Source organism: Diachasma alloeum, unplaced genomic scaffold (assembly GCF_001412515.2).
Source record: "Diachasma alloeum isolate Michigan unplaced genomic scaffold, Dall2.0 Dall_scaffold_00308, whole genome shotgun sequence".
Taxonomy (NCBI): domain Eukaryota; kingdom Metazoa; phylum Arthropoda; class Insecta; order Hymenoptera; family Braconidae; genus Diachasma; species Diachasma alloeum.
In genome coordinates this window covers 1,340,724-1,363,466 of record NW_021680447.1, presented here as the reverse complement: position 1 = coordinate 1,363,466, position 22,743 = coordinate 1,340,724, and the positions used below count along the sequence as shown (strand labels likewise).

At 34.8% G+C, this 22,743-nt stretch overlaps 1 protein-coding gene across 1 annotated transcript; it reads right to left on the bottom strand.

Moving 5' to 3' along the window:
• Positions 1-724: 724 nt before the first annotated feature.
• LOC107039886 (probable citrate synthase 2, mitochondrial) lies at positions 725-21,118 on the bottom strand. The gene is made up of 5 exons (XM_015259752.1): positions 20,952-21,118; positions 7,276-7,431; positions 4,127-4,799; positions 2,832-3,082; positions 725-2,015 (listed from the first exon to the last, which is right to left on the bottom strand). Exons 1-5 carry the CDS (start codon positions 20,994-20,996, stop codon positions 1,746-1,748), a joined length of 1,395 nt encoding a protein of 464 aa, XP_015115238.1. The 5' UTR covers positions 20,997-21,118; the 3' UTR covers positions 725-1,745.
• Positions 21,119-22,743: the final 1,625 nt, after the last annotated feature.

Below are 22,743 nucleotides of genomic sequence, written 5' to 3'. Positions count from 1 at the left end.
TTTTCTAATTCTATTCTTTTATTATTCTGCTTGAATTGAATTGTTTTTTTTTCTAGAGACGAAGGAATTCTTTTGGAAATCCCATCCATTTGTTATTATTATTATTGTTGTTGTTGTTGTTATATGATGTTTTTCCATTCGTATTTTCAATTTAAAGTGAATTTTTTTTTCCAGAAAAAATAAATTCTATGGAAATTTCTATTTCTTTTTTGCAACTTTCCTATAAAATTGCAGATTCTTTTTTTTTTCTACAATTCATTCAATGCAAATTTTTCTGATTTTATTTTCTTGGTTTTTGTAATGAAAAAGGAAAAATACAGTGGAAAGAATGGGGAAATTTAATGTCCAGGGATTTTTTTCCCAATTTTTTATTGAAAAATCAAACGTCTGAATTTCCAGTAGATTCTCACAGAATTCCGTTGATTTTTCCATATGTGGAATATTGTGACTCGAATAAACTTGGTTTCCTTTTAAAACTTGGAAAAGTAAAAAAGCAAAAACTTGATCAATTTAATTCCATTAATGTCAATCCATTGACGATTAAGAAGCATTCTTTCGTAATTCTGACGAACTCCTCTCTGTTAATTAAAGTCAATGGATTTCTAAATATAGTAAAAATCCTGAGTAGATGGTGAAGTATCTCCCATTCAATTCCATGAGATTGTCGAGGGGATAATTACTGAAATTATCTTAATAAAATGAGCAACAAACATAATGCAATAAATTCATGGGACTTTTTCTTTATTACGACTTCCTTAAAATTGTTTATATAAATTACATGTCACACACTCATTCATTCATCATAACGATAGATAAACCATCGGTCATGCATTATCGTCTCAATGTACACACAGAAAGAAAACAAAATTTACGCATAACGGCTTTGAAGCCTCACAGAATTGCGGAATCGCTACGATGACAATGGTGAGGGCGTGGAAATTAACGAAAAAAAAACATCAACTCGTGCTTTAGCCATTGGTTTACGTTATGAATTACGAATACTACGGGCTGAGCTGTTGAGGGACTCGTAAATATTTCGTCAACTGGATGAAACTCGGTAAAACGCTCCAGACTAGTAGCAGTACCAAATTTTTCATTCAGCACTGCTGTCCCATTATAATTTTCCTACTCTTATTCCGTTCAATGACTTCTTCTAAATCGTTTTATTTGTCTATTTCTTCACTTCTTTTTGTTTAAATAATTCTGGAAATTCAACCACGGAATTCCAAAATGTCTAGGCAATAATGGTTAAATTCAGTAGCTAGATTACAGTTCTATTGTTTCCTACAAGTATTATCTTCACAGCATCGCTCAAGCTGCGTCTGTCGTTTTTATTCTCAATTTGTTTATTCTTTCGTTGCTTCTAGATCTTCCTAGAACCGTCATCACGATTTTAATGAGTTGAAACAACATGAAAATGCGAATCTCGTCAATTAAATGCGGATGACATTGCAGGATGAATTGTCGTTTCGATGGGTTTTTTTTTCGCTCATAAATTTTAGTAATAGTCACAAGGAGATAAATCTCAGTAATCGTGGAATATATCTGGAGCTAAATACGTAGCAAAAGAGATATCCACCGAAAACTGACAGTGAGGTGCTGAAATGAACGCTGAAGAAAGGGAAAATGACAACTTACGAGAAATAAATTAGAATTCTACTCGACAATTCATTGATCGATTCGCACTGCTGATGTTGGATGTTTGATACGAACGTAATAATTAAGTAAACATGATGATTAATCATTTAGGCTGCCTTGGCGGCCTTCATGAGGAGATCAGTGCTGAGGGATTTGGGGCGTTCAATTGGTAGACCAAGAGCACGGTCCCACACGAGTGATGCGAGGACACCCAGTGCTCGGGAGACTCCGAAGAGGACAGTGTAGTAGTTCATCTCCTTCATTCCGTAGTACTGGAGGAGAACACCAGAGTGGGCGTCTACGTTGGGCCATGGGTTCTTTACTTTACCGGTTTCAAGGAGAATTGGAGGAACGATTTTGTAGACTTGGGACACCAGCTGCAGGGAGGAAATACCATTGAGGTGAGTATATATGTATATATACACTGAATCGATAAATTCCGAGAGAATAATGAGAAAAATGAGAAGCGGACAACATTCATTTAAAAAGAAGCTATTGATTTTAAGGATTTGCAAAGATTTTTTGCAAATTAAATCAGTTAATTAAACGAAACTTGTTTTCTTGGCGGACAATTTTTTTTTTCGCATGAAATCAATTTTTGGGAGAATTTTGAATATAAATTGATTATGATTATGGTTTAATTGCGAGAAAGAAGTGTTTCTATGGGGTATTGATTTGAATAAGTAAATTCAAGTGAATTCTTTTTTTTTGGTTGATGTTCAAAAGAAGGAAATCCCTATAGGAATTGTTCAGAGATTTAAAAGCATTTTTGAGCATAAAATCGATTTTTGATAGAATTTTGAGTATTAATAAATTTATTGTGATTTAGAAAAATCATTTTTAGTGCGAACAATTGACTTTTTATGAAAAATACTGAATTACAATGATAAATCCAATTAAATTCATGATTTCTTCGTGGAATGAATAATTTTAGAAGATATAAATTGACATTTTTTTTCATTTTAATTCAATTAACATAATAAAATTGAAATAAAAATAACCATAAAATTTTAATTCAATTATTTTCATTTTCATTTTCTAATAAAAATAAAATGTTATATTTATTATTCTCAAGACCATCCAATAATTATCTGGAGGAAATAAAAAATATAAAAATGAAAAATAATAACTAAGAATGTATTCATTTTGTGTTATGTTATTCCCGAAAAAATTCAATAAATAAAACAACAAACCTTGAATAGTGGATCATTAGGCAAATGCTTCATAGCGAACTCCCTCTGGCAGGTGTACCTAGGGTCGGTTTTCCTGAGAACGGCATGCCCATACCCAGGAACAACCTGTCCACTCTTGAGAGTATTCCAGATGAACTCCTTGAGCTTCTCGTCACTGGGTGCATCTCCCACCTGCGACCTGAGTTTCTCCAGCCAAACGAGTACCTCCTGATTGGCCAGACCATGAAGGGGTCCAGCAAGGCCATTCATACCTACACACATACATAACAACATTCGATGTGCCATTGGTTCAGTTTTGAGACAAATCAACCCAAAGATTTAACAAAAATATGTGTTCACATACTGTAACGCATATATGTAATTTTTTTTATAGCCGAGTAAACTTGTACGCTGAGAGAAAAACGATCCAGTCTTCAAACAAATCTTGTTTGGGCCAAGAAAATCGTTAGTTGAAAATTACTAAAAAAAAATTGTTTCAAAATTGAAAGTCTCAAACATAAATAATTGTTCTGCATTCAACAACAACGAAATATTTGGCTCAAGAGGTGGATCATTCGGACAAAACGGTGTCTTTTCAAGATAAAAATATCTTTTGTAGAAAAAAATTTTATCAAGAAATCAGTACCGAAGTGGTAAAAGGGTTCAAGTCGACTCATCTCCCAGTTAAGTTTTTGAGGAATATTTCCGAATCTAAGGGAGATAGCAAAATTTTCGCAATTACATTTGTTGTAGCAATCAATCAGCTCCACAGAAAAAGTTATAACAGAAATTTTGCTATATCCCTTAGATTCTGAGATATTGATTGAAAATTGGTCAATAGTCAAAATTGACTTGTACCGTTTTACCACTTCGCTACTGAAATATTTTTAAGTTATAAGATTGTGTCATATCATTATTATTATTTCATTTAAGAATTCACTTTTTATCTGTGATTATTGAATAGCCGAAACGACAAACTACTAGTCCTCGAAGAAGTAGTGCCAGAAATTACCTTTCTTCCTTGCACAGAAAATACAATTTTTTTTCAACACTAAATCTATTTTTGCAATAAAAATTGTCAATCTCGGCGTAGGCTTCGCATATTTGTTACAAAAAATCCTTTTTTAATCATTTTTAACAAACGATTTTTTTCACACAAGTAAGACTTGTTTGATAAGTCTGCTGTTTTTCTCCCAGTGTACATGTGAATGGTTCAATGAAAAAAAAAATGAAAAAATTATGAAAAATTATGAAAAAATTATTTGGCCAACAGGGCTTGGTGCAACAGGCTCTAAACGAATAAACGTAATAAATACCAGCAGCGAAGGACAGATAGGGATCCGAAAGAGCAGATCCAACCAAGTGAACAGTGTGAGCCGAAACATTGCCTCCCTCGTGATCAGAGTGAATGGTCAGGTACAGTCTCATGAGTTCAATGAACTCAGGATTGTCATATCCCAGCATATTAGCGAAATTCCACGACCAGTCCTTTCCACTGTCAACCGACCCCAGCCCCTTTCCATTCTTATAAGTATTACGGTAGATAGTGGCAGCGATGACTGGCAGTTTGGCAATAAGATTCATGGAATCCTCGTAAATGGACTCCCAGTACTTGCTCTTGTGGGTACCACTGCTGTAAGCCTTAACGAATTCACTCTCACTGTTGAGAATTGTGATGGCAGCTGAGAACTGGGACATTGGATGGAGATGCTTTGGGAAATCGTTGAGCGCTTTGGTAACGTGAGCGGGTAGTGAGCTTCTGGCTGCCCACTCCTTGGAGATGGCTTTGACCTGAGCATCGGTGGGTACGTCACCAGTGATCAAGAGCCAGAAGAGACCCTCGGGCAGGGGCTCAGCACCACCTGGTGCTTTTGGCAGGAGCTTCTGACACTCGGGAATCGATTTGCCACGGAATCTGATACCCTCGTCGGCGTCGAGGACTGAGGGCTCCCACACGAGACCCTTTATCCCTCGCATGCCACCGTACATCTGGGAATTCATTCAGTATTTTGATTCAATGGGTGGTGCCGGTAGTGGGGTTTTTAGGTAATGAAAATTAGTTTAAGGCCTGGGTGTACTATCTTTCGAATGTCATCTGAATTTTTCTTATCTTTCGTAATCCAAAATTGTCAATTAAGTGGTACATCAGGTAGAGATTCCCAAAAATTATGATGGAATGATAAAAAAAAATTGAAAAATTCTGAACTTTCTCAAAGAGCGTTTTTAATTGAGATTCAGAATGAGTTGAAAAATGTGGAAAATATAAATATCTGATTCGCTGTGGCAAATTATCTATTGGCTGACATTTTTCATGGTGGATAACAAAACACTAACTCCTCATGGGAAGTGACAGCTAGATATCTCAATTTTCAAAACAGTGGTAGTCATCTGCCATTTTTATGTGATAAAAGTGTGATTAAAAAATTCTCCAAAATATCACAAATTTTTTCAAAGAGCCTTTTCCGTAATAAATGTCTCTGTGCAGTGTGGAAAAAGATTTACGAAATCAGTCTTCCCCCATGCATGATATTGGGTGACAGGCTGTCATTTGTCACCGTAAATCAGATAAATTTTTCAATTTCTTGTTATTCAACTTATTTTCAATATAAATTAAAAATGCTCTTTGAAAAAATTAAGAATTTCTTCTACTTTTTTTTGATTATTCATTCGTAATTTTTCAAAACTTCTGCATGATGCCGGATTCAATTGACAATTTCAGATGACGAAAGATGAAAAAAAACATCGAGATAACGTTCGAAAGATAGTACACCCGGGCCTTAAATGGGTTAAGAGTGAGGAGAAAGTCACTGAAGTTGGATTGTGAGACGGGATTGCAATTGTTGGGTTGAAATAGTTATTTTAATTGAGTATTTAATACTTGATTTTACCTCATGGCTGTAAGTTTTGCGGTTTAGAAAGTCTTCTTTCTTTGGAAAGCAAAGTATTCGCTTTACTGGGATTCGCCAAATTTAGTTGAATGGAATACAACAAGAATTTATTTATTTTTAAGTATTTTGAAGTTAAACTTTTTGACGACGAATGGGTTTATCAGCAGAATAAAGAAAGCCTTGATGAGGGCTTCCCCGGGGGCCGAAACGTCGGCTCATCGACAAGAATTCTTTTTCTTTTTTTAATTATTCTCCTACATTACTACCCAAATTTCATTACTTTCCCCTCGTTCATGTTGAATTGTGATGGGCGTTAATTGGCCTAAGCGGTCGTCAGTACTTCGAGGATGATTAAATGATTAGAACGAAAAGAATTCTTGTCGATGACCCAATGTTTCGGTTTCGAGGAAAGGAAACACTCATCAGGGTTTTCTTTATTCTTTTGATAGACTGAGCAAATAAATAAAAACCCCTCGTTTCCCCTCTTTCGTCGTTAAAAACTTTAAATTCAAAATAATTAAAAATGAATAAAGTCTTGTTGAATTATACATTGAGTATTTAGTTTTTGGTTTGGCTCATGTGTTGCAGTTGAAAGCAATGTTCTGTTGAGTTTTTTTTTTGTAATGGAAAAATGAGGTAAATTATCAAAAAAATTTTGTACATCAGTTGAAAATTGAAGGCAATCACTTGAATTTTAGTTTAATTACCTTATCGGATTAAAATTCACACAATTAATTTTTTTATTATTAATTCCCCACAATGAAATCTATCTTAATGTCACGTCGGTTAATTATCTAATATTCCAAACAATTTCATTCAAAATTTCAACATTGAACTTGTCTGACCACAAAAAATTCAGAAATAAATTCTCCTGAAAACAATTTGATCGCTCACTCAGATTACAACGAACATCATGATCTCCGAGGCAGTTACATTCAATTATCAAAATTCTTATGTATGAGTTGAAAATTGAAACAATCGCTTGAATTTTCATAATTTCCAGGAATTTTAATTACTATATTGGATTAAAATTCACACAATTAATTTTTTTATTATCAATTCCCCACAATGAAATCTATCTTAGTGTCACGTCGGTTAATTATCTAATATTCCAAACAATTTTATTCCAAATGTCAACATTGAACTTGTCTGACCACAAAAAAATCAGAAATAAATTCTCCTGAAAAGCAATTTGATCGCTCACTCAGATTACAACGAACATCATGATCCCCGAGGCAGTTACATTCAATTAACAAAAAAATCTAGTGTATCAGTTACTCAGAGGAAAGCCGCGTTCCCCGTCACTGATGACATTATCACGATCATAGAATTGGCACGCGCTCTGCCGCAATAACCTTGCTTCTCGCCACACATGTGCACTTGAGTGCAACACATTGAGACGAGAGGCTCGTGCAATCACAATCAGTGATGAATGTGAGTATCACGAGAGAAAAGAAGGGAGAGAGACGGGGAGAAAGATTGTCGTGGCATCACACCGTGGTGCGATAAATACAGTGTCTCGTTCGAGACTAATCATGCAAATTAAATTTAAACTAACGACGTTTGATATGTCATACCATGTCAACGGTGACTTCGCCGACTTTGGTCGAGCCATGGCTCTTCCTGAAGGCCTTGATCCGCTCCTGCTCCTGCGGTATTTTTTCCGTGAGGATCTTCTTCAGGTCAGTTGATTCGGACGACAACTGACGGAGAATTACTGGGGCGCTCAGTTTCTGCGAAAATCAGGGAAAATCATGAGTGATGCTGCAATTTTATCGGAGGGGAATTAAAAATAACAAAAATTAGAAAATGCAATTTTAGTGGAAAAAACGAAAACGTGGGAAATGAATTGAATTATGAAGTTTTGCACTGGTCAGTGGAGCAGAATTCATTTGTTTATTTAATTAATTGTGTGGCGAGACTCAGCAGCAAATAATTGCAGGCAATAGCCATGAAGTAAAATTTTTTTATTAGGAAACGATTCAAGTTGATTGAGCTCTTAGTTTCCGAGGAATATCTCCAAATCCGACGGAGATAGCGATATTTTGATAATGACCTTTTTTGTAGCTCTTATTTCGCTTTACAAAAAAGGTTATTACAAAAATTTTGGTATCTGCCGCAGATTCCGCGATATTCACTAAAAACCGCCCAATATTCAAAATTAGACCATTTCACCGCTTCACTATTGAGTTATTTACGAAAAAAACAACATTTTGGAATTTTTTAAAATGTTAATAATTTATTGAGATTTTGATGAAATGGAATAATTTTTTTTATTGAAAAAAATCAAGAAGCTCATCATTTTAATTCAGTGGTTCCGAGTTGAAAACGTTCATCACAAAAACAAAACAAAATTTAGATCTATTTTTTAAATTTATTTTGTTCCAAATTTGTCTCTTGAATATCGTTGTTGTGCTGAGCTTCACTTCTTCCTTATTTTTGCTGAGAAATATCTGCTTTTACATTTTCAATTCTGGTTTTCTGCGACGTATTTGCATAAACTCTGCATTATTCATGTATTCAGAGATTTCCCTGTCACATAGTATAATGTATCAATCGTCAAAATAAATAAACAAACAAATGAATGAATAAAAGTGAGTGAATAAATAAATAAAAAATAAGTGAATAAATAGAAATAAAAAATGTCCATTTCGCCGCACCCTCTCCTCCAACAAATCATAAAAATGATGTAAAGTGTAATAAAATAATTTAAAAAAACCCTAATTAGTGTTCAATGTTCTTCGATGAATGGGCGGACTTGACGATGACGGGAGTGACGTAGAGAGTTTATGCGGCATGAAAAAAGAAAGGCGGAATGTTTCACTATCGCGAACTACTGGAAGAACTGGGTCGTATTGTATCTGCATTTTTTTTCCCTTCATTTCGGTTGTTTGAAACAGTTCCGTTCTGTCCATTTGCAATTATCGGGGTAAGTGGAGCGATCCCGGACCACTGCAGCCATTATGATTTTACCGGTTTAAAGTGCGTCGAATTCCGGCGGTTCGAAGGTCGCAGTGGGTATTTAACTGCGTTCATTCTGCGGATTGAAGTGGAATATTGAATATAGAGGGCCTTTTTGCGACCCTTTCTCCATCAGAGATAGCCCTATTCATGAATTATAATTACTGTTAAATTATTAAGTAGTCAATTAGTTAATATCAGTTAAAAATTTCAATTATTGGGGTAATCATCAATTTAAATTGTCAAATTTGAAAAACTGAGTTGGGAAGATTAACGATTATTTGGATAATCGGGAATCCCTTGTAAGAAATTTAGTGTTATCTACGTAATAGAAAATTTATAGCTCCGTATTTTAAATATTTAATTCATCATCAATTGGATACTTAGATTATCAATTATTTTACATTTTTTAATTTCGATTAGTATTTTTAAAACTTGATCAATGCAAGTCGGAAATTCCTTTAATATCGAAGAATCGGAAGATTGAGGGCCATCCCTGTTCTCCATATGTTTCATCGATTTTTAGTGGGATGTGGGGCGTTCTCATTCCACGAAGTAATTACTCTTTTTTGATAGTTGACTGATACTGTGATAACGATTAATCACATTGTTTCTGGGCGTTGCTCATGATGAATGGCTGTGTGAAGGGGTTGAGGACTCCTGTTTTTACTTTTCTACTGGAATTTCAGATGATTTTGTGATTGGAAAATTCAGGTGAATACATTCCTGACTTGTTTATTAATTGGAAATCTCAATTTGGCAGTTAATATTCTTATTTCTACTTTAAATTCATGAATTCCCTGGGAAATTCAAGAAATTTTGTCATTGAACAATGACAGTTTAATGGGAAAGTCGATAGGAACTGCGGATTTCAGTTCAATTATTCAGTAAAAATGAATAAAAATTGCGAAAATTTAAGTAATTGCTTTCCTGACTTTTGATTTATTAAAAATTCAACTCAATTAGACCGAAAAATCGTGTTAATTCAGTCAAGGAAATCCTAAAGTTCACGTCAAATTTGGGAATTATCAAGTTTCTTCTGGAAATCACTGATAAATAAAACAGGATTCCTTTTGCCGCACTCACTATAAAAATTTCTGTTTGATATTTCCGGTATACTTTTTGGAAATTTTTATCGAATTTATTACCACCGAAATTTCAAGGAATTTCGTCATTGAAAATTCAGAATTTAGTGAAAAAATCAAAGAAAACTGTAAATTTCAGTTCCATTTTTCCCTGAAAATGAATACAGTAGTGAAGCTGTAAACCGGGTCAACTCGATTTTGACTTTTGATCAGTTTTTGATGAATATCTCATAACCTAAGAGAGATAGCAAAATTTTTCTCATGACCTTTTTTGTAGAACCAATTAAGGGCTATAAAAAGGTCATAACAAAAATTTTTCTATCTCTTTTAGATTCCAAGATATTCGTCAAAAACTGGCTAATAGTCAAAATCGACTTAACCCGGTTTACCGCTTCGCTACTGAATAGAAAACCAGAAAATTCCGGTAAATATATTCTTTAATATTCAGGACATTGACACTAAATGCGATTTAGGGCGAAAAATTATGAAATTTAAGATTTCACTGAAAATTTAATGTAATTTGGCACTGAATATTCATATTAGATTGAAAATTCTGGAGTTTTACTGAATTTTCAGTGAAAACTGAAAGTTCACATTTATTCGCTTCAACCGCATTCAGTGTCACTGTCCTGGAAATTAATAGTCAACTGTCCATGAAATTTCATTTTTTTCTAACAACGCTGAATATTCATATTGAATTGATCAGTAGCTACGGAGTCTTTCTCTAATTTCATGACTTTGACCCATGACACTGACACACTCTTCGTCTTTTCATGTAAATTATCAAAATCTCCCTACAAAGGAGCTTATCAGTGTCTCCAAAGCCAATATTTAATGTAAAATGAAGGTGCTCTGATAAAAGATAAGATAATCCATTCGATGTCAAGGAAAACAATCCCGCCTCTATTACATTTTCTTTCCGTAAAAAAAACGTTGAAATGTCCTTGAAGAACGATATTCAAAAATCTCGGGCTTTCTAACAGTCAATGAAAAAAAAATTAGGTTCTTCTGTTTCTTTGCACTCGAAACGTTCAAAATTACTGATTTTCTCATAAGACGCTGTGTTAAACGCGGGGTTTCAACATTATTTGTTTGAAAAACTAAAACACACATCACATTGAAAAAGAAATGAGTCGATAATTGTATATTTTCATGCATGAGTAGAGTCATTATTCCTAATAAATTAGCAATTTTCATACGAATGGATTTTTGTTGTTTTTTAATTTTCAGTTTACTATTCCTTTCTCTTTTCCTGTCATAGTCGAGACCATGAATGAATATGAATCAGCGATCAGTCGACAATCATTAGATTCGTAATATTTTGCAATACTATTAGAATTTGCACCTTTCTATTACTATGATTTTATTTCTGTACATAAATTTTTACATAAATTTTTGTAATTATACGAAAGATGTCTAAACGCTCTGGAGCTCCGCTCTGGAGCTCCGCTCTGAAGCGTTTAGACATCTTTCGTATAAATACAAAAATTTATGTAAAAATTTATGTACAGAAATAATTCGTATAGAAATATCCGAAGATCATACACGGAAATCCTATAGAATTTTTATACGCAATTCTCATAGAAAATTTCTACACGCTTTTTTTATATAGGCTGTCTTCCAGAAGAATATCCGTGGATTTTTGGAGTGGGGGACAAGCATATGTGTGGAAATTACGTAGAGTGGGGGTACCCTCCGAAGGATAAACTTCTGCTAGAAGGCCTATACGTGTAGGGTTGGATAGAGTGCCGAAATCCTCCTTATTTACTAAAGATGAAAGAAACGAAGTTGTTTTGTATCGAAATATCTTGATACTGCCTGACCGCTAATCCTCAATTCTGATTGGTCAATGACTCACGTGAAGTAAGTAGTCGCTGAAAAAAATCCCCGGAATTTTCAAATTCTTCAGATTCCAAAAAAATTTTCTGCATCACATTTTTCAATTTTTTCATGTGTGAAGTTTGTCTTTATATCAACACATATCTAAATTTTCTGATTGTTCACCATGAGAAAAAAAACAGTATTTCTAAATTTTTTTAACTCGCAAAGTATCCTGCAGTTCCCAAATTTTAATTTTTTCATATTTATCATACGCACAAATGATCAATTCTTGCTTCTCAGATTTTTATACATAAATTCTGAACTCTACAAAATTCATGAAAATTCGTCGGTTTCCCAAATAATTCGAGAAAAATCTTTGAAGAGCTACGGTTATCTGGAAAACTGGAATTTTCCGAAGAATTCAAGAAATTTTTTCAGTTTTCTGGGAAGTTAATTCATAACCTTTCCCTAATTTTTCAATAATTACAGATTTTAATCAGATTATTTTAAAAAGTAAAAAAAAGAATTAATCGAAAATTAAAAATTATTCATTGATGATTCACTCTTCATTCTCTTAATTCTCTTTAAGTCATTATCAATATTTATAAAACATCTACGAGTATATGAAGTTTAATAAATTCGATTTCTTCATTTTCACAATAAAAAGATAAGCGCGCACAGATCTAGTGAGACTAAAAACAGAGGACTCAAAAGGCCGTAAAAAAAACACTTCTGCTCAATGAAATGTCTGATTTTTCTGCAATATGCAAAATTTGTCAATCCCTCGCGGTTTTTAGTAATCTCTCAGATCGAGCTGTGCCCAGACAACTTTAGCTGCGCCGAAAAAATATGACCAACTCGCCTGAAACCCTTAACACGACGAAAAGGCCCACATGTACGAGGATTGGGTGCGATCATCCAATTGACAGTACCAGTCATCCGGCTAAAGACCTCATGAAACTCTCGTAAAACACTAATTCCGCTATAATAATCAAACACGTTTCAGTTCCCTTTGACATTGAACACGCATGACCCCATCCATCGGCCTGAGGTTGTGACGCGTCGGACATACTAGGAAATTCACCGATGAAGGGGCGTGTGGGATTGATTATCACACACCTGTGCATGAATTTATTTATTTGACGTGCGTGACGGCCTAACGAAAATATTTGCGGATGGATTAAAAACTCGGCGCAATTATCCTCTTGAATATTGCATTTGTCGGATGAAAGAGTGAAGTTCGACTTGTTCAGCACCTTGGGAATTACGTAATAGACGCTATTACCAGTGTGACGCGCTGAAGATAAGTTGCTTGACATTACTGTAACTCGAATCGCGTCATGAGATCGTACGATTAACGAATCCTCAGGTGCATATGGTAAAACATGACATTGAAGTATGCAAAGATGAATGTGGAGCATGTTTGATGTCTCACGCGTGATGTCTCGCACAAAAAATGGGGCAAATATTCCGCATATATTCGCATGAATTTATGATGGTGTGGGGCAAACATTCAAAACGGTATGTTTACGGGGAAAATATTTTTCATTTTATGAAATTCATGTATACGCGCATTTTAGATTTATTGTTATTTGATTGGGTTTGGACATCTTCTGTTTTGAGAATTTTGGAACTAAATTACGTGAGAATTTGAAAAAATTTGAATGTAATTGGTACCGTCCAAATTAAATTTTTACATTAATGAATAATGGTACTTGCTTATAAATTGATCGATTTTTTCACATCTACTTAGGAAAAATTATTTATATAAAATCATTATTAATTATAAGTTATTCGGAATCTAATGAGGATAAGTTGAGATTTTAAACTTTAATCATAATGAAAATGATGATTTTCACATAAGAAGCCAGATTAAATTCTGGGTTTTAAAGATAAAAAAAAACAAAACGGTAATTAAATGGCGAAAAAAGCTACGATTCCAAAGCTCACAAAACGGTAGATCATTTTGTGTGAGCTCAAACCTGTGGTGAATTGCTAAACGAAGATAAATGCTTTTTTTTTAATGCGTGTTTTGATAAAATCGCTTCCCAATTTATGAATGCGATTTGGCCAAATTTTTTTTCTAAAAATATGTACTCATCTTAATTTACAAATTCTTAACAGGAACAATATCTCAATTTTTATGCATCTAATGAAAAAAAAATCAGTAATCAAAAAATCACTAATCACAATGTAAATGTTGATTTTCACATAAAATGTTTAGTTAAATCCAGATTTTTCAACATTTTCCCCGCAAAAAACCAAAACGTTCATCAAATTAACAAAAAAAATTAGCATCCTCATTATTTCGTAACGTCACAACTATTTTAATTTACTATTGCAAAAAAATCATGAAAAAATGGCATTAAATCTATTATTCAGCTGCACAATTTCACGAGAAAAAATCGCATTGTTTTGTTGGGTTTTACGTAAACTCCGTGCGACACGCGGAAAAAAAGAATAACGGAAAAGCTCAAGGCCACCGATACAACGTATTCTTTCTAGAAATTTCGACCACGCTATTTCCGCCTACCACTTGATTCATTCCCCCGCGATAATGTATTATCAGTCACTTAAATTAATCAAAGCGATCAAACTCATTGTGCGGTTTATCATCTGCATTAAATTTTTAACAATTTTAACTTACGCATCGTGTGATATGTTCAGATGTAGGGGAGACAAGGAGTCATGCCACGTGGTCCCCTCACGCTATAACTCCTATCTCCTACATATGTTGGATTGCCCGACGACGTTTTCAAACACCGATGACTGATTTCTATATTACGTGGAGTTATCATGAAGATTTCAGTAGCGAAGCGGTAAAACGATTTAAGGATATCCAAGTATCTTTTACAGTTTGGTACAGACCACATTACAGATTCAATCATTTTCAATTCTCAAATTTGTGAATTAAGTTTTGTGAGAAAAATTTGAAAAAATTATGAATATTCAGCGTCATTCAAATTACATTTTGCATAAAATTATCATTTTTTTTAAATTCGTTATTTATGAATAGGAGAGGGTGGGGTAAAACGGACACTTTAGACTTTTTTTAAATTATTCATAACACAGAAACAAGTTGATCAATTGAGCTCAGTTTAGGCTCGTCACAAAGGGAAGGAATTGTTCTTTGTTTTGAAAAAAAAAATTATTAAATTTTATCAGCATTTCAAAGCCTCATTAACATTTTTAAAAAAGTCAAAAGTATCCGTTTTACCCAACCTCCCCTACATAATTGAAATTGTTTAAATTTTCGGTAACCTAATTTCTTTAGACATGAAATCGCTTTCTGTTAAAATTCTGAATATTAATAAATTTATTACAATTCCAAACTAATGATTTTTATGGTCGAATTTGATTGTTTATAAATCATTTATACAACAAGCTCCTAATATTTAAAAAATTGCAATTTTTTAATTATTTCATCAATCTTCCTCCAAAAGTAAACTTTCTAACTTTTTTCCCATTTTTATATATTTTTTGACGGTTTAATATCGAGATTCAAATTCAGACCGGCAATGTTTAAACAATAAAATTAATATAAAATGTCGGGAACACTTGGGATCAAATGGGGCTCAACTGAAAGTTCTAAAAAAAATAGCCAAAGTACTGAGATATCCTCAAATCGTCCTACCGCTCCGCAACTGAATTCTCCACGTGACCAATTACGCTCCACTCGGGACTAAATACTATCCCTAAATGACACAGAAGCATTGAAAAAAATCATGTGCTCGTGACGCTGCGCGGAAGTAATTCTACTTCATTGTATCTCCTGTCTCAACAAAAATGATTCCTCTCAGTTCTGGATGACGTTGATTTTTTGCACCTCGCGGAAATTCGTACTGCATAATCATTCGTAATAACATGCCCCCCGGTAATTAATTAAAAAAGATAATGAGGATAAACACAATTTCTCAAGGATCGCGTACCCTTGCGTAACAGATCGCTGGGTTTTAAAAAAGTGCACATGTCAAATGAAAGAGGCTCATCATTTATACGACCGCAGCAAATAATTTCCCGGTAATTGTATCCCCTCGAGCAGCTGACGATTGATAAGAGATTGAATGACAATCCCCTCGAAATGGTGATTCTCAGAGCTATAATTTTTCAACGGATGTGCGATGATAGTGGAATCTTCAGTCATCAAACGAAATCAGTAGTGGAGTGGTCAATCGGTTTAAGTCGACTCAGTTCCCAGTTTAAATTTTTGTTGAATAACTCGGAATTGAAGAAAGCGAAATTTTTGTAAGATCTTTTTCGATAGTCACATTCACTTTTTTTTACAAAAAAGATTTTGACGTGAATACGATTATGGTTTCAATTTGGAAAACGGTCCTTATGTGCAGCGCTATCTATCGGAATTCTAGAAAATTCTAGCCATTTTGAGGTAACTCGAGAAGTTTCTTGAAATTTCGAAAAAATTCAAGGAGTTACTGGAAATTGCGAGGAAATTCAGGGAGTTTCTAGAAAATTCGAGGGAATGCAAGGAGTTTCTAGGACATTCGAGCAAGAAGGAAAGACCATGGACGTACACGTACGAAAAAATTTAATAGAAAACCTATCGAATTCGTTAGAAAATTCTATTGAATTTCTATTAAACTTTCTATTAGTTTTTAGCTGATTCTATTCACATGTTCAACAGAAAACAGTCAATAGAAAAAGTCAACAGAATTCGATTTTTCTATATAACTTATTCTTTTCATATATTTTCCATAGAATTTGCTCGACTCAAATTTTCTAAGTTTTTTTCATTCTATTTTACTTTTCTTCTCATCAAGAAAATCAAACGAAAAAACTTAGGAAATTTGAGCCGAGGAAATTCTATAAAAAAAATCTCAATAGAATAAGTTATATAGAAAAATTGAATTCTATTGACTTTTTCTACTGAAATATTTTTTACTGAACAGTTCAATAGAAATTCAACAGAATTTTCTAACGAATTCGATAGGTTTTTCTACAAAATTTTTTCGTCCGTGTATCCACGTACAATTACAGCTGTATCGAAGATACAGCCGCCTGCAATTTTTTAGGAAAATTTTGCCAACTCCTTTAGAATTTGAGATATTCATCGACAACTGGCGCTAGAATGGCATTGACTTAAACCGTTTGACCACTTCACTACTGAAATATTCCTTCATGAGGGCTCTGATCATATGATCGTGAGAGGAGTGACGTGCTGATGCCGTCATAACACATAATTCATCGGTGGAGGTCACGAAATTGGCAGCTGGGGATGATTACATTGTCACTGATTGATCTGGTTCAGGTAAGCAGGGCAATGTTTCAACCTCGAATTGTTGCTAATTTTAGTAAACGCTTGCAAAACCCTGGCTCATTTATAAGTGTTTGACCAAAATGTATAGGTCTGCTCTTGAAGCATTTTCATCTTTCGTTGGGGGAAGGAATGTTCTTGGACCATTCAATATTCCACTTTGTTCATTCAGCTATCAAATAAGGANTCATCAAGAAAATCAAACGAAAAAACTTAGGAAATTTGAGCCGAGGAAATTCTATAAAAAAAATCTCAATAGAATAAGTTATATAGAAAAATTGAATTCTATTGACTTTTTCTACTGAAATATTTTTTACTGAACAGTTCAATAGAAATTCAACAGAATTTTCTAACGAATTCGATAGGTTTTTCTACAAAATTTTTTCGTCCGTGTATCCACGTACAATTACAGCTGTATCGAAGATACAGCCGCCTGCAATTTTTTAGGAAAATTTTGCCAACTCCTTTAGAATTTGAGATATTCATCGAGAACTGGCGCTAGAATGGCATTGACTTAAACCGTTTGACCACTTCACTACTGAAATATTCCTTCATGAGGGCTCTGATCATATGATCGTGAGAGGAGTGACGTGCTGATGCCGTCATAACACATAATTCATCGGTGGAGGTCACGAAATTGGCAGCTGGGGATGATTACATTGTCACTGATTGATCTGGTTCAGGTAAGCAGGGCAATGTTTCAACCTCGAATTGTTGCTAATTTTAGTAAACGCTTGCAAAACCCTGGCTCATTTATAAGTGTTTGACCAAAATGTATAGGTCTGCTCTTGAAGCATTTTCATCTTTCGTTGGGGGAAGGAATGTTCTTGGACCATTCAATATTCCACTTTGTTCATTCAGCTATCAAATAAGGAAGAGTAGAAAGGAATTTGTGTGCGACAGGTAATAAATAGTGATGGGAATCGTTTGTTCAGGAATGTTTGTGTCGCTGAGTTAGGAATGTTGGAATTATTGATGGTAGAATAGAATTTTTTTTCATTGGAGAATTCCAGGAAGATATTCTTGAATGATGAATATTTCATCTTGAAAATCCAATGAAATGCCGATTTCCTAGCAATAAAAATAACTAAAAATTGGGGAAATGTTTTGGTATTCAGAATTCACAATTTGCTGAAATCAATAGGAATTGTAAATAGAAATTAGAAAATTCAGGAAAATACATTTTTGAATTATTACTCTATTGAAGATTAAGTCCAATTTGGGACAGAATATTAGTGACTTGATTGAAAATTCAGGTAAGTTGCGGAATTCGTATCATCCCACTGTTAGATTGAGGATTTCATTGAATATTTATGAGGACTTGAAACTCCATGATTTTTTCTTCCAATTTAAGGATTATATTTGTCAAGTTTTGACATGCTTCATATTATTTTCTAAATCAAATTTACTGTCACTAGCGGAAGAATTCCTACTCGACTGTCCCTAAAATTTCAACTTTTTTCTGACAGTCTGAAAAATCTCCTATGAACGTCATCACCTTCAAAATAAGGAATTTTAATGAATTTTTAGTGAGACCTGAAATTCCATGGCTTTCATTAGAATTTAAGGATTGTATTAATCAAATTTTTACATTTTCCAATTTTTTCCTCCCAAAGAAAATTCGCTGTCACTCTCTCAAAAATTCCCATTCAACTGCCCCTAAAATCTCAATTTTCCCCTCACGGTCTAAAAAATTTTCCACAAAGGTCAATGATCGCCTTAAAAATTCGAAATTTCATTAAATTTTTAGTGAGACCTGAAATTCCATTGTTTCCATTAGAACTTAGTGATTTTATTTTATCGAGTTTTAAAATACTCCAATTTTTTTCCTCCCGAATAAAATTCACAGTCCCTTTCCCAAAAATTCCCCTTCACCTGCCCCTAAATCTCATTTTTCCCTCACACTCTAAAAAATCTCCCGCAAAAAAGGTCACTAATCACTTTAAAAATTCGAAATTTCATTGAATTTTTAGTGAGTCCTGAAATCCCGTGGCTTTCCCTAGAACTTAAGGATCGTATTTATTGAATTTTTACATTTTCCCATTTTCCCCTCACAGTCTAAAAAATCTCCCACAAAGGTCACTGATCACCTTAAAAATTCCAAATTTTCATTTAACTTTTAGTGAGAACTGAAATCCCATGGTTTTCCTTAGAATTTAAGGATCGTATTTATTGAATTTTTACATTCTCCAATTTGTTCCCCTCAAAATTTCCCACAAAGGTCACTGATCCCCTTAAAAATTCGAAATTTCATTGAATTTCTAGTGAGACCTAAAATTGCAGTTTTCATTAAAATAGGCATTTTATGTTATCGCATTTGAAAATACTCCAACTTTTTTCTCCCAACTCAAATCAACTGTCCGCCTCCCAAAAACCCCCTCACCAGCCCCTAAACCTCAATATCCCCTCGCACTCTAAAAAATCTCCCGCAAAGAAGGTCACTGATTCCTTAAAAATTCGAAATTCCATTGAATTTCTAGTGAGACCTAAAATTCCATAGTTTCCTTAAAAATAGGCATTTTATTTGATCGCATTTGAAAATACTCCAACTTTTTTCTCCCAACTCAAATCNTCTCCCGCAAAGAAGGTCACTGATTCCTTAAAAATTCGAAATTCCATTGAATTTCTAGTGAGACCTAAAATTCCATAGTTTCCTTAAAAATAGGCATTTTATTTTAGCGCATTTGAAAATACTCCAACTTTTTTCTCCCAAATCAAATTAACTGTCCGCCTCCCAAAAACCCCCTCACCAGCCCCTAAACCTCAATATCCCCTCGCACTCTAAAAAATCTCCCGCAAAGAAGGTCACTGATCCCTTAAAAATTCGAAATTCCATTGAATTTCTAGTGAGACCTAAAATTCCATAGTTTCCTTAAAAATAGGAATTTTATGTTATCGCATTTGAAAATACTCCAACTTTTTTCTCCCAAATCAAATTAACTGTCCGCCTCCCAAAAACCCCCTCACCAGCCCCTAAACCTCAATATCCCCTCGCACTCTAAAAAATCTCCCGCAAAGAAGGTCAGTGATCACCTTGAAAATTCGTCCATACGAATTACGTAATAGCGGGGTGAGTGTGACGAGGTCACGAAGCACCGAAGCCCACTTCTCCCCATGTGAATGCCGACTCATGTGCATTTGTTACCTACACACAAACCTGTCCACACAAAAACTGCACATTGCATATCACGAATCCAGTCTGACCTATCGATTACTCGCCTAAACCACCATCTAACTTGACTTCCAACCTGCCCCAAACCACGAGGAGCAACTCCTCACCCTAAACCTCCCAAATCCCCTCACCCAATCCCCAAGAACCCCAGCCTGCTAATTGATCCCCCCAAAGAAAATTAAAAAAATTAAAAGAAATCTCTACCCTCGTGGCTTACGTAATTATTGACAGCTCCTCTGTCACGAAGAGCGCATGAACATAGCATATTTCGATTCCATCCACCGCTAAACTCCTCTATGCAACCGATTTATCCGTTTCTATTATAAGACAAGTTACAATCGAAATGACGAGATGAAAAAAAAACCGCTATTTGAGGATAAACTTTCCAATTATTTCCTCGTAGAGCAGAAAAAAAATTAAAACTGCTAATGTTCAATTTTCATTATTAAAAAAATAATAATAATTAAGAACATTAAAGGGGGAAGGGTTAGGGGGGGGGGGGNGGGGGGGGGGGGGGGGGGGGGGGGGGTAAATGGTTTTACAGTGATTTTGGATAAATGAAAGTAAGGTAAGACAAGGGCACGCTAACGTGCAAATTCCGTCGATAAAACGGCATTCTGCTATGGCGTTCTAAACTAGAGAAAAAAGACACCTCATTTTTTCACATAAAAATCATTACAACGGCAAAAATAACTACAATCACGATATCACCTTGTCAATCTTATCAGCCCGAGTGCTCGAATATTTTGGGGTATTTATAGCGAGTGAAAAATGTTCTCATCGTGGTGAAGACGCCTGCTGTATCACACGTTTCAAATTTCGTCGAGCAATTTATAGATTCGTGGTGTGTGCAAGAAGGTAATGCGGTTAAATAATAATACAGAGGTGATTGCAGGTGACGAGAGATGACAGAGGGAAAAATTGAAATGAGGGTAAACTCACTTGCACCTCCAGGCAACGTGCAGCGCTCAATCTAAACAGTGCCATTGTCCTTTATTCCTTAATAATCAGGTGTACTTTGCTGGTTTTTTCCCTCGAACAACTCTTGACCTCGAGTACCGACCGAACCGACCGCGCTAAGCTCTGGCGCCCAACTCGGCCGATCGCACTTGCCCAGGCCGCCGACTTGATCCGGTTCAGTTCTCCGTTCGCTGTTTCGGTTGAAGGGGGAGTTGAGCGCCTGCGTCGGGCGCGGGGCATCCGCGCGTGCGTGGAGAGGGGGTCACGTGGGTGGTTGGGGTTGAATAAGCGCGGGAAGGGATTGGGGGGTTTGTGACTTGTCGATTTGTATCGGGTGGTGATACTGGTTATACTGAGAAAATAGTATATTTCCCATCAACGGAGGGAAAATAAGGGAGTCGTGCCTAGAGATGCAAAATGACCGTCATTTTTTGGTCATATGACGCGATCTGAAACTATAACTATTTACCGATAGAACTATTTGTGAAACTATATTTAACAAATTTAAAATATAGAATTTATTAGCTACATTTTTCGATTGATGGTGAATAAAATATTTGATAACACTGAAATGTAATTTTTTTAGTTAACGGGCTAATTCTAAATTTCAAAAACGCTCTTTGAAATCGTTCAGCGTCACATGACCGTCATTTTTTAGATCGCGTCATATGACCAAAAAATGACGGTCATGTGACGCGCAAATTTTCCAACTACAAATGATTGTTACAAATCATTTGTAACCAAATTGTTGTCAAACCATCTATATAGTTGCATAATGACGGTCATAACTAATTTCCAATTTGTGACGGTCATGAATAAAACAAAATAGTTTCATCTATATGGATGGAAAAAAAACGTGATTTCCATTTCAAAATGCGGATTAGGCCAATACAAAAGGAATTCAACTGAAAATTTACCGAGAAAAAAATAAAGTTTTATCTGTATAGATGAAAAATGACTGTCATTTTTTCTTGACAAGTTGTGATGGTCACAGAAGGGGGAGGGGGAATTGTGACAGCTGTCATGAACGCCTCGTCATGTGACCGTCAATGACGGTCACATGACCGTTATATGACGGGTCATGTGACGCATTTGCATCTCTAGTCGTGCCCACGTGGAGAATTACCACGTGGTAAGCACGTGGGTAAGGGTCCTTTATTTTACCTCCCGTGGTGAGAACGTTGTTTTTCGTCACGGCGTAGGCGGAAAATGTGACCTTTCCGCCCGCCGTGGCGAAAAACATTATTTTTGCCGAACAGAGATCGGCAATAATATTAAATTTTGACAATATTAAAAAGGGATTACCTCCCTAGATTGTTCAAAGTGAAACTATATTTAACAAATTTAAAATATAGAATTTATTAGCTACATTTTTCGATTGATGGTGAATAAAATATTTGATAACACTGAAATGTAATTTTTTTAGTTAACGGGCTAATTCTAAATTTCAAAAACGCTCTTTGAAATCGTTCAGCGTCACATGACCGTCATTTTTTAGATCGCGTCATATGACCAAAAAATGACGGTCATGTGACGCGCAAATTTTCCAACTACAAATGATTGTTACAAATCATTTGTAACCAAATTGTTGTCAAACCATCTATATAGTTGCATAATGACGGTCATAACTAATTTCCAATTTGTGACGGTCATGAATAAAACAAAATAGTTTCATCTATATGGATGGAAAAAAAACGTGATTTCCATTTCAAAATGCGGATTAGGCCAATACAAAAGGAATTCAACTGAAAATTTACCGAGAAAAAAATAAAGT